We start from the raw sequence: 16,692 nt of genomic DNA on the forward strand, positions 1-16,692 counted from the left end.
GAGCGGCATGCGACGCCTCCATGCCGCGATCTGTCCCGGGAGACAGAAGCGACCGTTCCGTGTATTGGTGGACACCGGAAATAGCCGATATGCGGGCGGCGTGCGTCCAGGCCCGGAGAAGATTCCTGAGGGCGCGTCGCCGCAGACGGACACGCGACGAAGAGGAGATCTCTCGCTGCTACGAGGACTATAGAGAGACGAGACGTGCTCTCCAGCGAGAGATCAAACTAGCCAAGGCTCGGTGTTGGGATCGACTGATCGAATTGGTCGATTCAGATCCGTGGGGAAGGCCCTATCGCATCGTTACGAAGAAACTACGACCTTCGGCCCCCCCGCTGACCGAAAACATGGATCCGGCGTTACTGGACAACGTGATCGGGACTTTGTTCCCACGGCGGGATAACAACGATACGTCCGCGCCAGCCCCCACCATCATCGACGGGACGGCGCTGACGGATTGGAACGAGGAACTTCGAGTGACGGAGGAAGAGTTGCTCGAAGCCGCGAAGAAGATGGCATCCCGCGACGTGGCGCCGGGTCCGGATGGGATCCCGGGCCGAGTCTGGACGGAGTCGATCGACATCTTGGCTCCCCGTCTGCGGCATCTGTTCTCCAGATGTCTGAAGGAGGGCGCCTATCCTCGGGCGTGGCGTACGGCAAAACTCGTGTTGCTACGGAAGGAGGGCCGACCGCCGGACGCGCCATCGGCATACAGACCGGTGTGTCTTCCCGACGAGGTGGGCAAACTCTTTGAAAGGATCATAGCCGCCCGTCTGGAAACACACATGGAGAGACGGATTCCCGGATGGCACGATAGCCAATTTGGATTTCGCCGAGGCCGCTCGACCGTGGACGCGGTGAAGAGGCTAAGATCCATGGCGGAGGACATGGTCGTTCGAGAAGGGGTAGCAGTGGCCGTCTCCTTGGACATAACCAACGCTTTTAATAGCATACCATGGAGCAGGATCGTGGAGGCGCTGCGACACTTCGAGTCCCCGCCATACCTCGTCAGGGTGATCCAGGCCTATCTGAACGATAGGTGGATCACCTACACAGGCAGAAACGGCGTGAAGGAGCGAAGACCGGTAGAGCGCGGTGTGCCGCAAGGCTCGGTACTCGGACCGATTCTATGGATCACTGCCTACGATTCGGTCCTCCGAAGTCCCATGCCGCCGGGGGCTATCGCGATATGCTATGCGGATGACACGCTGGTGCTGGCCAGCGGTCGATGGTGGAACGATGCCGCATGCCTGACCGAGACTGCCGTGGCATGCGCGGTACACGCCATTCGAAGGCTCGGTTTGAGCGTGTCGCCGGCGAAATCGGAGGCTTTGTGGTTCTACGACCAACGACGAAGAGGAACACCGCCTGTGGAGCTGTCGACGATCGTCATCGACGGAGAAGAGGTCCCTGTGGGACACCGGATGAAGTACTTAGGCCTGATCGTCGACAGTCGATGGACATTCGAGCCACATTTCAAGCACTTAGCCCCGAGGGTAACGGCCGCAGCTAACGCCCTATGCGGCCTATTACCTAACATCGGCGGGGCAGGACTGGGAGTCCGCAGGCTCTACGAGGGAGTGATCCGGTCACGAGTCCTTTACGGAGCACCTGTCTGGGCCGAAGATCTGGCGGCGAGTCGGCGCAATCTGACTCTGGTGAGAAGACTCCACAGGACGATCGCCATCCGGGCAGCCAGGGGATACAGGACGGTGTCCTACGCGACAGCGACCGTGCTGGCCGCGTCCCCTCCATTTGAGCTACAGGCTCTCGCCCTTCGTCGGGTGTACGAACATCGGAGAGCCTCGAACTTGGACCGACGTGCTACACCGATGGCACCAACCACGGACGTTCGGGAGGAAGCAAGGCTAGAAGCATGGGAGCGGTGGCGCTCGCAGCTTTTGGAAGAGGATGCGGTACGCCCTCATCGAGCAGTCCGCGCCGTGCTACCCAACTGGGACAAGTGGAGAGATAAAGGCGGGGTCCCGCTGACATTCAGAACGACTCAGGTGCTCACCGGCCACGGGGTGTTCGGTGAGTACCTGCTCAAGATCCGGCGAGAGGTGACGTCCATCTGTCACCACTGCGGGGAGGAGGAGGACACGGCGCAACACACGCTGGAGGTTTGTCCGGCGTGGGAGGTACCACGACGCGTCCTACGACTCGAGATCGGCGAGAGATTGGCCCCCGACACGCTCATCGAAGCCATACTCAAGGGACCCCAGGAGTACATAGCCGTCCGCACCTTTTGCGAGCAAGTTATGCTCGTGAAGGAGCGAGCGGAGAGAGAGAGGGAGAAAGCTCAGCATCCCAGCAGAGCGCGACATCAAGGAGTCTCCGCGCGTCACGGAGCGGCGGCACCCCCGCCGTAAGCGCGCCCAAGGAGTCATCGAGGAAGTAACAAGACCCAAGGATAAGGACGCTAGGGGGCGTGGTCCCCCCCTGGCGGCCCCGATCTTCTGTCTAATAAGGAGGTCTCCCGCCCAGCAGGGAGATAGACGACGAGGAGCGCTTGGTAGTATTCGCAAGAGACCCCGAGCCCTCCTCGAACAGCCGTCTGGAAGACCACCGTGGAGTTTTAGTCGGTAAGAGTCCGACACTACCCAGCTGCGTGCAGCTGGATGTCCATGAGGATTTCTCCACGATAAAAAAAAAAAAAAAAAAAAGGTCGCTTAGTCAAACGAATACATCGAAAACTATCATAAAGTCGGTAGAATTACTGTAACAAACTAATTGTATCATCGTTAAATCATTTGTGACGTGTTCATTCTAATTTTAAATATTGTTAAATATACAAGTTTATATTAACCCCGTTAATTCAGTGTTAAAATCATTTGAACCACCTCTGTTACCCTAATCGATACGGGGGAATGACTAATTCGCGGCGTCGATTATCAGAATCGTAGCGGGAATTTACGTATCACATCGTCAGTCACTGAGAAATTTTTGCATTATAGTCATCGTGCCCAATATCTTTCTCCCATACAAGTAGCACCTGAGCACGTGAATGAGATCCTAACAATGGGTACGGAAATGGTTAAATCTGAAAATCCTAATCTAAAAACATGATTAGTTTGTCTCATTTGTATTTAACGGACTAAGGATCTTTGATTTTACATTTTATTACTTCATTTCGGATTATAATAACTCAGTTTTATTAATTCGATAAATTACTGAAATTTTAATATTATCAAATAGTATTATTAATTGAAAAAAGACTAAGACTCGATGAAATAGAATAATTGACTCTAAATGTATTACCAAGATAGAAATAATCTCAGGTAATCTCTTCGTCAAAGCACATTTCCGAAAATGCAGAAACAGTGTTCAATGTTATTGCTTTGATTCAAACATCTGCCTGCCGCGAAGATTTTTCTTGCACATAAAATTTCACACATTCTTGTACGGAAAAAAAGAATTTTAATTCATACTTTAAATTCTACTTATGTTTATAATATCTGAAGTCAAAATAAAAGAACGTGGCTTAATATTATCACAAAATGTATGTATTGTACATTGTATGAATCGCCATTATCATTGAGTGAAAATTACATCTTTTATTGCAACGAAATCGGAGGGCATCCGATTTCTCCGCTATAAAATGCTCAAACGAAATCGCTTCGATATGTCTTATTTATACTAAAATTCATCGCTTAAGATTAAGTATATCTATGTCATACAGGTATATTCGTCTAGATATTTGCCTGTTACGTCGCGTGAAAAGGTCCGCGCGACGTACCTTAATGTCTGACCGTTAAGACCCAAGCGTCGTTAGAGAACATTCAATAAAGTTAAGGCCCACCATAAACCGATTCTCATTAGCTTGCAGAAACCTTGAACTCTGCAAGTATTTTCGATTTACAGCTGGTACTTAAAAAAGTCCTTAGGTTTATTGAACGTTCTTAAAAATTACGGAGTAAGCTGGTATTTATGACGGGAAAAACTGTTAATTGTATGCTAGGGAAAACCAGGCATTTGTATAATGGAAATGTCAGGATTTTCCCACGAGTCATGCCGGTAGGATGCTTCCATCTCCCAACTTCAACCGTTTACGTCTGAGCCAATGGTAACGGGGATCCGTGTCCTCATGTTCATAACGGAAAGTACAAACAACGAATCAGCTTCCTTCGTTCAAAAACCACTCACATCCCGAGACTTCCTCCGTAAGTCCCAAAGGTCAGACACACAAGGGAGTCAGTACGAGTCAGTCTATTCCAGTCAATCAGTCAATCAATTCAAGTCACTCAAGTCACACAGTCGAAGTCAAGCGGTCGAAGTCTATTCATTCGGTCATTCGGTTAATTCTGTGGATTCGATTCACTCAAAGTCGGATCTGATCAATCGATACGTCTACTACGACACGAGAGCCTTCGTCTATCAGATTGGCAGTCAGAATCTGAGCAAGATCAAGGCAATCCCCATACTCAGCGACGTTACTAGTTTGTGTGATTATATGAAGTTGTTGGAGAAAATATATAAGTTATAACACTGTTAATCACGGAGTTATATTATTTCAACCACCCCTATTGTCTTAACGGAAATCAGGGGATCGATCTACTGGCGGCGTCGATTATTATAATCGTAACGGGAATTTACGACTCCCGTTGACGTGTTTCCTCGCGATTGCGTCTCCAGCGATTGGTCGAATTCACATGGTCCTTCGAGCCGGATCACGTGCCAGTGTCAAGTGAAGTGACCACACAGTGCCACGTCTTCCCTCTGAATCCAACAGCAGAAGTGTATCACTCCATCAAGGTCTGTGACTTCAGGAGCAACACCTTCGAAGAGATATACACATTGGTCGAGGCACGCACCCAGGCAGCGTCCCGACGTAACTGAGTAATCAACTTTGAGAAGATTTCAAGTCGGTCCACATCCTGAATCATGCCGACCCTTGCTAAAATCAACAGCATAAGGAAACGACGTGATAAACTGTTCGAAGGCACGTTAACGACTGTAAGGGAACGCATCGATAGATACGAACAGTCAGGCATGCAAGAGATTGCATATTTAAGATCATCTCAAGCCCTACTTCAGGACGGGTGGAAACGATTCCTATCACTCCAGGGCGAGTTGGACGACATCGAAGAAGAGGACATCGTTCAGGAACGCGTAGCGTCGGAACAGTACAGTTCCCTGGACATGAGAATATAGCTCCTCCGGGAAGGAAATTGATCTTCAATCCCGTCGACATCTAAGGGCATCGATTTTCCCGAAGCGAAAATGCATTCGCCAGAAATGCGGCTACCAGCATTCGACGGGAAATTCGACACATTTTATAATACGTTCAACTAGGTTATCGACAGGAACGCTTGCCTAACCACCTTGCAAAAATTCCATTATCTGCGGGCTTCCTTAGTAGGGGAAGCCGCGAATTGTGTAAACTCTCTAGTTTTCCATGAGGAGAACTATCCGAAGGCTCTGAGCCTTCTCAAGCAGAGGTACGATTGTCCACGACGCATCGTGTCATGTCATGGCCTTGCGATCATTAACGACCCAAATCTGATGCAGGGTTCTCCAGTGGCCCTAAGAGACTTGGCCAATATCGTAAGACAGAATCTTGATGCACTAAACAGTTTGGGACAATCCACACAGTCGAATAGCATCATTCTCGATATCATCAGCACCAAGCTATCCGATCACGTCAGACAACAATGGGAGCTAACCTTGACCAACAAGGAGATGCTTCAATACACCGATTTGCTGGATTACCTCGAGAATCTAGCGCTCACAGGCATATCACCCTCCGAAGTCAAGCAAATTAAATCACCGGATCAACCCAAACGAGTTCGACAGCGTAAGATACGAGGACAGACATTCACCGCATCCCGGGTCAAGAATTCCTGCCATTCTTGCAAGGGACAACACTCCATTTGGCATTGCGACGCCTTCAGAGCCAAACGCGTCAGCGAACGCTTGAGGGAGGTCAAAAGTGCACTCTTGTGTCTGAATTGCCTGAGTGCGGGACACACAACTCGGGATTGTCATGCCGGGTCTTGTCGGGTGTGTGGAGGACGCCATCATACAATGCTACATCAGGACAGGCAAAAGGTAAGGTCGACTTCCTCCAATTCAAATCGAAGTTCCTCCCTTCCCAGCAGGAGATCATCTACATCCCCGTCAAAGACTCGGAAGGCCGCTAGGAAGCACAAACCAGGGGCATCACGGACAAGCTCGCCTCCAAGTCCATCAACCAGTCCGAGACGGACACACAATTGACGCCAGGGACGCCGAACCCCAACAAGGACCGATCAAACCTGACGTGCAGATCCCGAGGTATTGTGCAATGACCTAGTTATCACAGCACAAGTCAACATGCTGACCGACAAACGGCAACGTATTCGTTGCCGTGCATTGCTCGATATTGGATCCAGCATGAACTTCATTACTAGAAGACTAGTCAATTCCCTTGGAATAAGACAAACGAAGTGTTCGGTCCCAATTGGGGTTGCAGCGGTACTCGTCGTTAAAAATCATAATGGTTTTCGCCCAGTGAATCCGCTACACAAGAAATCGTGTTTACCGAAAGCCGAGTTAATTATAGATCCGACCCTTAGGAGGTTACCGATCGTTAATCCAAATCCGTCGTTTTTGCCGTGATCATAGTCCCTCGAGTCAGTTACTCGAAAAGCCAACAATTGTAAACAAGGTCGAGAGCTCAGCGTCCGTTGGGATGTTTCGAGAACATCTTCAAAATTCAAATCCCAACGCCTGTCGTCAACTCCGACGAATATAGATATAGCGAACAGGGTAGCGAGGCATCCTTAGTTATCGAGAGACACGAGCAGCAGCAATTAAGCGATACTTCTTTGCGCCGATCTATTAGTGACCGCGAACCGAGACAACAAGTGTATTGTACGACTAGTGTACGCATTGGGTATATTCTAATAAATTACGTAGTTAGGTATACTCTGGTGTTTGTGGAAACTAATCACTACCTAATCACCTCAGGTTTCTCGATACTTTAACGACGACGGCAAGGCTATACATAACGGCTACGATCACATCCACCGACGGCACCTATGAACGTACAATAACGTTCCTCGTCATCCTGGCTATCTCGACCCTGATCCCAAGTCAACACATCGATCGCTCGACATTGGAGATACCAAAGAATATCAAGCTGGCCGACCCACGATTTCATGTGCTAGGTCCGATCGATGTCTTACTGAGCTCAAGTACGACACTTGCGTCGATGTGCGGACAGATTAATCTGACGCAACCAGACGAGCCGGAGCTGCGTTTACAGAAAACCTGATTCGACTGGGTAATGGGGGGGGGGGGAATCCAACTTACCAAATCGCGACAAATGCATTCCACGTCTCCACAACGGCTTTGCAAGCTGATCTCGCGCGGTTTTGGGTAATCGACGAAGGACCCCCGATTCAACACCTCTCTGAGGCAAAGCAACGATACGAAGAACACTTCCGAGATCACGTCCGACGCACCAGCGAAGGACGATACATCGTCGCCCTCCCCTTTAACAACCAGCTGTCATCTCTTGAATCATCCAAGGCACTAGCGATGAGAAGACTCGCATCACTCCACCGCCGATTTCAACGCGATAACTTTCACGAAATCGGGTACAGTAATGTGATCCAAGAATACGTAGACTTGGGTCACATGACGAAGATCGACCCTGATCACCCCGCTAACCACGAGTATTATCTGCCACATCACGGCGTGATCAAGGAATCAAGCGACACCACTAAGCTCCGGGTTGGGTTCGATGGATCAGCGTCAAGCAACACTGGAATATCACTAAACGATACTTTGCTCACCAGACCAAAGTTGCAGGAGGATCTATTCGAAATTCTACTTAGATTCCGGTCTCACCAATATGTTCTAACTGGTGATATTTAAAAAATGTATCGCCAGATATTGATACGCCCAGAAGATAGGAAATATCAGCAAATTCTGTGGCGCAATTCCAACGGTGAAATCGACGCCTATCAACTTAATACCGTGACGGTTGGATTATCAGCCGCTCCACACTTAGCCCTACGGTGTCTCAAACAATTGGCAGATGACGCCCGCACCGGAGCCGATACGAAGGAAGAGGTACTGTCGATCAGAAAGGAGCTCACCGACCTTCTGCAATCAGGCGGCTTCAATATTAGAGGATGGGCTTCCAACGATTCGGACATATGAGGGGGCTATCCGAATAAGACAAATGCCGGAAGTTACAATTAGGTGAGTCTCAGACCCTAAAAACCCTCGGGGTTTTTTGGGATTCCCAGGTTGACGCAAGCCTTTATTCGGTCGATACCCTAGCTGATCTCCCACGGGTTACAAAGCGATCAATAAGTTCGGTGATCGCCAGAATTTATGATCCATTAGGATTGCTAGCGCCAGTAATCATTCGAGCAAAAATTATTTTGCAACATGTATGGTCATTAAAAACCAACTGGGATGAATCATTTCCCGCGGATCTGCATACGGAATGGAGCCGGTACTACACCCAGTTAGCGTTGATAAACAACGTCCGGTTTCCACGAAAAACTGTAATACCAGCAGCGACTAGGATGAAACTCCACGGCTTTTGCGATGCCAGCGAGAAGGCTTACGGAGCCTGCATTTGTGTCCGTACCGTTAATTCCGACAGCACCATCCAAACCCGTTTGCTCACCGCAAAGAATCAATCAGGGATCACTCCATTCAAAACGCTGACCATTCCACGACTCGAACTAAGCGGGGCACGCCGTCTGGCTTCCTTGATTTCATCAGTCCAGAAGGCCTTAACGATCAAGATCTCTCAAATCGTATATTGGACCGATTCCACCATAGTGATCCAGTGGAACAAGTCCTCGCCGCATATGATGAAAACATTTGTGGCGAACCGAGTGGCAGAGGTACAAACCAATACCAACATCTCCGACTGGCGCCATGGGTCTACAGCCGATAATCCAGTGGATCTCATCTCACGAGGTCAGACGCCCAAGGAGTTCCTGCATCCGTCAATTTGGAAAAATGGACCAGAGTGGCTCCAGCAAACCGAAGAACATTGGCCGATATGGAACCCACTTCCGTTGGTCGAAGTCCCTGAGCAAAAGGGATCAACCTGCATGGTTGCGAACCCCATCGATCATACAATATTGGAAAAATATTTGTCATGGTCAAAACTAATCAGAGTCGTCGCTCGTTGTCTTCGATAAAGACACAAGCTAAAGCGGGTGGCATCCCTAACCGTAGATGAACTCACTTCGGCAGAAAATAAATTGTTACGACTCTTACAAAGCATTCATTTTTCGAAGGAGATTCGCACACTCCAGAAAAATCCGAACACGGCCGTGGGAGGGAAACTCCAACGTCTAAATCCTCTCCTCGACAATGAAGGGATATTACGAATCGGAGGACGCCTCAATAACTCCCCGATACTGTTGCATCAAAAATATCCAATCATTTTGCCGAAATCATCGGTAACTGAGCTCATCATTGACCAGGTGCATCGACGTAACCATCATTCAGGGACCCAGGTCACATTATATGCGGTTAGACAACGCTACAGGCCTGTCGACGGCCGAAGCCAAGTATGACGCACCATCAAGAGGTGCGTCCGTTGTTGCCGAGCCAATCCAGTAGAATACCTGATGGGAGATCTGCCAGAATCACGTATCACCGAGTCGCGGCCCTTCACGAACATCGGGGTCGACTATTGCGGCCCGTTCTATGTCAAGGAGAGAAGGGATCACAATCGCCGAAGGGTAAAGGTGTACGTCGCCATATTCATATGCCTGGCTACCAAAGCCGTTCATATCGAATTAGTGAGCGATCTGACAACCGACGCATTCCTTGCCGCTCTCCGCCGGTTTATCTCTCGGAGAGGACATTGTGCGATAATCCTTTCGGACAACGGCACTAACTACGTCGGAGCCAACAGGGAGTTAAAAGAATTTCACCTCCTATTACAATTCGACGACCACCAAGAAAAAGTGCAAACCTTCCTCACCGACCGGCAGATACAATGGTCATTCCACCCTCCGAATTCACTACATTTTGGCAGTTTATGGGAAGCCGCGATGAAATCGTTTAAACGGCATCTTATTTGCGCCGTTGGCGCGGAACTCTTGACCTTCGAGCATCTCAATACTCTGGTTATTGAGATCGAAGCGATGTTGAATTCCCGTCCACTTACTCCCATCTCTACAGATCCTAATGATCTCCCGGTCCTCACTCCCGGACATTTTTTGATAGACGACACATTTACAAACATTCGGGAACGAGATCTCAGGACAACCCAACCAAGCCGGTTATCTAGTTGGCAACGTATCCATCAGCTTAAGCAGGAATTTTGGAGTCGATGGTACCGAGAGTACCTCAACGAATTAACCAGCCGTAGCAAATGGTACAAGGGCAAACATGACATTCGTGAAGGCACCATCGTAATTCTCCGAGAAGATAACGTTCCATCTATGCATTGGCCCTTGGGCCGCGTCATTAAGGTCCACCCAGGAGCCGACGGAATTATACGGACAGCCACGGTGAAGACAGCGACGAGTATCCTGGATCGCGGCGTCAAACGGTTGATTCCACTGCCCTGCCAACCCGAACCGGAGGAACCCGGAAAACCACGAACAGAGGAGAACGCGGACGAAAGTTCCCCCTGATACCACCCATGGACTTTTGATCGGGGTCCTCTCAGCGGGGGGAGGATGTTACGTCGCGTGAAAAGGTCCGCGCGACGTACCTTAATGTCTGACCTTTAAGACCCAAGCGTCGTTAGAGAACCCTCAATAAAGCTAAGGCCCACCATAAACCGATTCTCATTAGCTTGCAGAAACCTTGAACCCTGCAAGTATTTTCGATTTATAGCTGGTACTTAAAAAAGTCCTTAGGTTTATTGAACGTTCTTAAAAATTACGGAGTAAGCTGGTAGTTATGACGGGAAAAACTGTTAATTGTATGCTAGGGAAAACCAGGCATTTGTATAATGGAAATGTCAGGATTTTCCCACGAGTCTTGCCGGTAGGATGCTTCCATCTCCCAACTTCAACCGTTAACGTCTGAGCCAATTGTAACGGGGATCCGTGTCCTCATGTTCATAACGGAAAGTACGAACAACGAATCAGCTTCCTTCGTTCAAAAACCACTCACATCCCGAGAGTTCCTCCGTAAGTCCCAAAGAGTCAGTACGAGTCAGTCTATTCCAGTCAATCAGTCAGTCAATTCAAGTCACTCAAGTCACACAGTCGAAGTCAAGCGGTCGAAGTCTATTCATTCGGTCATTCGGTTAATTCTGTTGATTCGATTCACTCAAAGTCGGATCTGATCAATCGATACGTCTACTACGACACGAGAGGCTTCATCTATCAGATTGGCAGTCAGAATCTGAGCAAGATCAAGGCAATCCCCATACTCAGCGACGTTACTAGTTTGTGTGATTATATGAAGTTGTTGGAGAAAATATATAAGTTATACCACTGTTAATCACGGAGTTATATTATTTCAACCACCCCTATTGTCTTAACGGAAATCAGGAGATCGATCTACCCACGGCGTCGATTATTATAATCGTAGCGGGAATTTACGACTCCCGTTGACGTGTTTCCTCGCGATTGCGTCTCCCCGCGATTGGTCGAATTTACATTGCCTTTTGCAAATATTTATATCGAATACTATTATACATATTTGTAAGTACCACGAATATATTCTCAAATTTATATGTTTAAACTAATTATTAAAAAACTAATTATTATAATCACGATGTGCAAGAAGACCTATCCTGAATTAATAAATAAAGATATGAAATGTTACTACTCACGGGTATAAAAAATACCCGCGGTCAATATGCTCGCAAAAAATTCTACATAATACGACCAGTCAGTCACTCGTGCCGATTCGGACCTTTCATCCTACGACATGATCGAGTGACAAAAAGGAGAGACAAAAGTGCATGAGACTCACCATTAGAAGCGGAGAAACAGAAAACTTTGCCATCGATACTACACTATCACAGTAAATATCATTAGAAAGACTAACATCAGGCAGGAACCGTTGAAAATCCAATGGTGGAAATGGAGGTTGTTAAAAATCTGTTACAAAACAAAACACGATAAGTGATCGCTGATTATTTGGAATGTTGGAGATTATGAAAAATGGAAATTTATTACATTCGTAACTTTAGTAATAATAAAGATTGAAATTCTAATAAACATCTATAAATGTAAAAACTGGAACTCTAATATAAAAGTTTAAAATCTAGAAATCAGAAATCTAATGATTTTTTAAATATATTATTCATTTGTTTTGTAATTTGGTATTAAGACCTTAACACTTTTTCTTATTTTAATAGAAGTATAATCTTAGAAAACCCTAACCTATGAAATTTTCAATCAAATTGTATTTCTTAATCAATATTATTCAAAGCAAAATATACAAAATACACATAATTCAAGTATGATATGTAAAGTTACTTACATTCTTGGCTTTTGAGAGCCACAGTTGGAGCATTCCCAAACAAGACAAAGAAGTCCAAGCTGTGGTATGTCTATAACAAAACATAAAATATCATTAATCGGCGAACAAGAACCCTAATGTCGCGTACAAAATTCTTTGATAAAATTTTATTACTTTCGCGCGTGATTATTTAATTGAATTGAATCAAAACGACTCTGATTTTAAAATATTGAAAAATATTTTTGCGGAGCAAATGCTGACTCTACAAACCGCATTGCACGCGGTCACAATTATTCCCTAAAAATAAAGTTGTTTATGGTTGAGGTGGGATGGAGAGCAGAAAAGAAGCGAAGTATTGTTTCGATGTTTTTCTTCTTTTCTCTATCAAACGTTTATTTAGAGAGTACTGCTTCTTTTCTTTTCACACTGAAGAGATTATTATTGAGAAATTGGAATACGTATGAAAATTATTAGTTTAAAATTATAAGATATTTCTCGGTATCGAACAAATGTTTACGAATACCGTGAATGCATTGCGATCATTTGCAAGAATTATATTGTGAATGTTCGTTACTAAAATATGAAATATACACTCTATTAATACAGTATAGTCGCGTATTATAAATAATTGAAAATATTTGCAAGAATTCAAAAGTTCACAACTAAATATACTTAAAAATATAATACTATAAAAACGCATGCGAAATCTTGCTTAGATAGTAAAAAATATAGTAACGAATAATGCGAAAAATATATTAATGACAGTAATAAAGAACCGACGCCACCAATAGGTTAAAATACGTTACAAACCTGACGCAACGTGATCCATGTTATCGGTACGAAATGAGACGACTAAATGACTCCTTGTACCTTAGTTTCGTCGAGCAACTTCCAAAGTGGCGCGAGAAGGGGGGACACATGAGCCGGTGGCACAAGCACACAGTTAAAGATTACACGCAGTTACAGATTAACGATCTAGACAAAAAATGTATACATCAAAAAAAAAAAAAAACATTCATGTTCTACGCAGCGCTTACACGAATCTTTCTCTACATCGATATTTACAGACATCGTACAATAATTCGTAGCCCTACTGACAGCATTCAATGTCACAGACATATTTGTCTAACTTGCAACGCGAGAAAGAAACCCACCTGGTAAACTCGCGGATGGGTCAAACACAGTATACGTCTGTAAATATTATAGTCTTTTCTACGACTTGTACGAGGTAAGCTGCTGCCCATGTATCGTTTGAATTGACGATCACTGTGCGTCTCGTTGCCTAGACTAATCTCCTTTCGTTTGCGTAAGATTTTCTCTCGTGCAGGATTATTTTGACCGATTTTTAATTGTCTACTTTTTAATTGTCTAAAAGGGAAAGACGAAAACGCAATTTTTTAATGCTTGATTTTCGTTTTATTTCGGTTTCAAGAGGCATCCCTTTAATTTCCTAACACCTGTATAATAGGAACCCTATGTGATTCCTATAGTGTGCTCATCGGTTTTACATTATACTGGCACAAGTAACACTTTGCAGATAAGCCTTTTTCATAATAGCTGCTTTTAAACTACACCATCGTGACTTCCCAGCATTTGCTGTAATTCTTCTTTTGGATTGGATATTATAACGGTTGCACCATCCAGCTGCCTATAAATTAAATTGTTTTATGCAATTCTTCTAAATTTAAATGCATATTTAGTACGTCATATTTTACATGATTTATATATGTACTCTACATTTTGAAAAATCGAATACTGGCATACTCAGCTGCTAGGAGTCTCGAAAATTCCGGGACATCGTTAACCGTTCGCACAAAAACATTAGAAATTATAATGAGACTATTTATTAACGCAACTTGCGTAAGCTGCGTTGCATTCTCATAATTTGATCTCAGTAGTTTTAATGAAAAGCTGAATGTAATCATTAATATAAATGAAGTCTTTAGAAGAAAAATAGTACACGTGATAAAACATTTAATTTGAGAAAATTAAGTTTAACAGAAGCAATGCAAACATCAACTTCATCTACTTCAAACATCTACTTCACTATATTCTAACAAAATTCCCATATCTGCCTTCTTATCCCATTTAGAAACTCTTTTTTGTTCTGGTTTTCTTACAAAAACTTTACCTCCATATAGATGTAGATTTTCAACACTTGGTTTTCTCCCGAAGAATATTTCAAAAGGTGTCTTTCTCTCTATAGTATTTGCCAGTATTCGATTTTTCAAGTATATCGCTGTACAAACTATTTCCGGCCAGTACCTTCTAAGTACTTTCGCTTCCGCTAACAAGCAACGCGCCATGTCCATCACTGTTCTATTATACCTTTCCGCTGTCCCGTTTAATTCATGTACGTAGGTTGGGCAATTATTTATTTTGATACCTTTATCTCTAGCAAATTTATAAATCCGATTATTCAAGTACTCTTTTCCTTTATCACATCTCAATATTTTTAACCTCTTGCCCGTTAAATTCGCGCCTTCATTTACATACTGTACGAAACAATCAAAGACCTCATCTTTTGATTTTATACAATAAATTCTGGCTATTTTACTATAATCATCGATAAATGAGATAAAATATTTCTCTTCATTGAATCCGGTAGTCTTAAAGGGACCGCGCACGTCCGTATAAATAATTTCCATTATCTCCCTAGCCTTGGTTCGATTATTTTTGAATGGTAAATTATGCATTTTACTTTCTATACACACCCTAAATTTCAAAAATTCCTTCTCAAATTCATTCGGTATACCAGTCACTAGCTGCTCTTTACCCAAAATATTTAAGTATTTAAAATTTACGTGTCCTAGCATCTTATGCCATCTTTTCTTTTCACTCATACCACTACATTCGGCTCGGTTTGCTAAGTGCTCCTTCCCTTTCAATATACTTTTCATTCTATATGTTCCATTCTCTTTGAACGCTACAGCTGCAAGTTTATTGTCCTCATCTATTACTTTTGCAATATTTCCTTTTCAAATAGTCGTATTCTTATTATCTGTTAATTTACTAAGCTGATCAAATTTTCGGACATTTCTTTCGCGTAAAATACTTTACTCATATTTATTTTATTGTGTTTTCCAAATACTTCAAAGTAGCTTATAACATTTTGTAGCTTTTAACATTTTTTAACTATTTTTGTTGCCTTTATCGATCTATTATCGCCTAAATATATATTTACCGGTTCCTTAAGGTCGATAGATTTATCAAAATAATTGACATCGTTTATTATGTGATCTGTACAACCGCTATCTAATAGCCACATTATTTCGTTCTCACCCATCTCATTCGTCTTGCTGCTGTGTGCTGCGTATGTCGCGTAAAATAAAAAGAAATTTAAAAGAAAGAAGAAAACTTTGTTTTTTCCTCGTTTATACACTTATAAGACACTTCTGAGCTCTAGGCGTGATCGTTCGAGACTGAGGCTCTTACAATATTTTTACTTTCGGTGGCATCTGTTTCTTCTTTGTTTGTCATCCCCCATTATCGCCACTACCCTGTAGGCGTACGTGACCGTTTCTACGCTTCTAGAACATTCGGTGGAAGGACCGTTAGGACATAGATGACTCTTTAGGCACTTCGGCGATATACATTGTCGCAAGGCCGCCACATCTTTGTCTCCATCATCGGTCCATCGGGTTCAAAGTATGCCGGTCGTGACAGGTCATCCTCAACGACAAACTCACAATCTATGAATCTGAAGCAACTTGATAACGGACATTCTACGGAAGATCCATTTCTACGGATATCAAGGTAAAGCTTGATTCTTTGGCAATCAAGACTCAGACGAAGTAACAATTTTTGAGAAAAAAAGAGGAGAAAAGAAAAAATGTCTAAAGCGTCAAGTAAGGACGGCGAAATTAGTCTAAAGCAAATACTAGACGCGATACAGAAACAGAGCGAAATTCACGCGAGAACTACCGCCGAAATGCAAGAACAAATCCAAACACTAACTAAACAAGCAAGTGAAGAAATCGAAATGCTAAAAAAAAAAAAAAAAGAAAAAAACAGTTGCCAAATTGATGGTAGGCATTGGAAGTCAGGAAATAGTTATGTAATATCGTAAAAAGAAGATCTGACTAGAGAACGACCAAAACAGTGTCGTCTGTCCTTCAGTTGTTAGTTTACATAGGAAAAAAGCCTACGTGACTAAGGTCACCTAGTTCTCGCGGAGCGTTGGCACGGTGAGATTAAGGGAAGGAAAAAAAGAACGCTAGAGGAGAGGGACGATATGGGTTCAAAGAGTGAGTCTAGGTGTCAAAGTTAGTCGAGAAGTCGAAGAGTAGAGTTGTT

At 44.4% G+C, this 16,692-nt stretch overlaps 1 protein-coding gene across 1 annotated transcript; it reads left to right on the forward strand.

The window, feature by feature from the left end:
- Positions 1-9,590: 9,590 nt before the first annotated feature.
- LOC126926584 (uncharacterized) lies at positions 9,591-10,607 on the forward strand. The gene has a single exon (XM_050742954.1). The coding sequence runs from the start codon at positions 9,591-9,593 to the stop codon at positions 10,605-10,607; it is 1,017 nt and encodes a 338-aa protein (XP_050598911.1).
- The last annotated feature ends 6,085 nt before the right edge of the window (positions 10,608-16,692 follow it).

The sequence above is a fragment of the Bombus affinis genome, chromosome 18 (assembly GCF_024516045.1).
Source record: "Bombus affinis isolate iyBomAffi1 chromosome 18, iyBomAffi1.2, whole genome shotgun sequence".
Taxonomy (NCBI): domain Eukaryota; kingdom Metazoa; phylum Arthropoda; class Insecta; order Hymenoptera; family Apidae; genus Bombus; species Bombus affinis.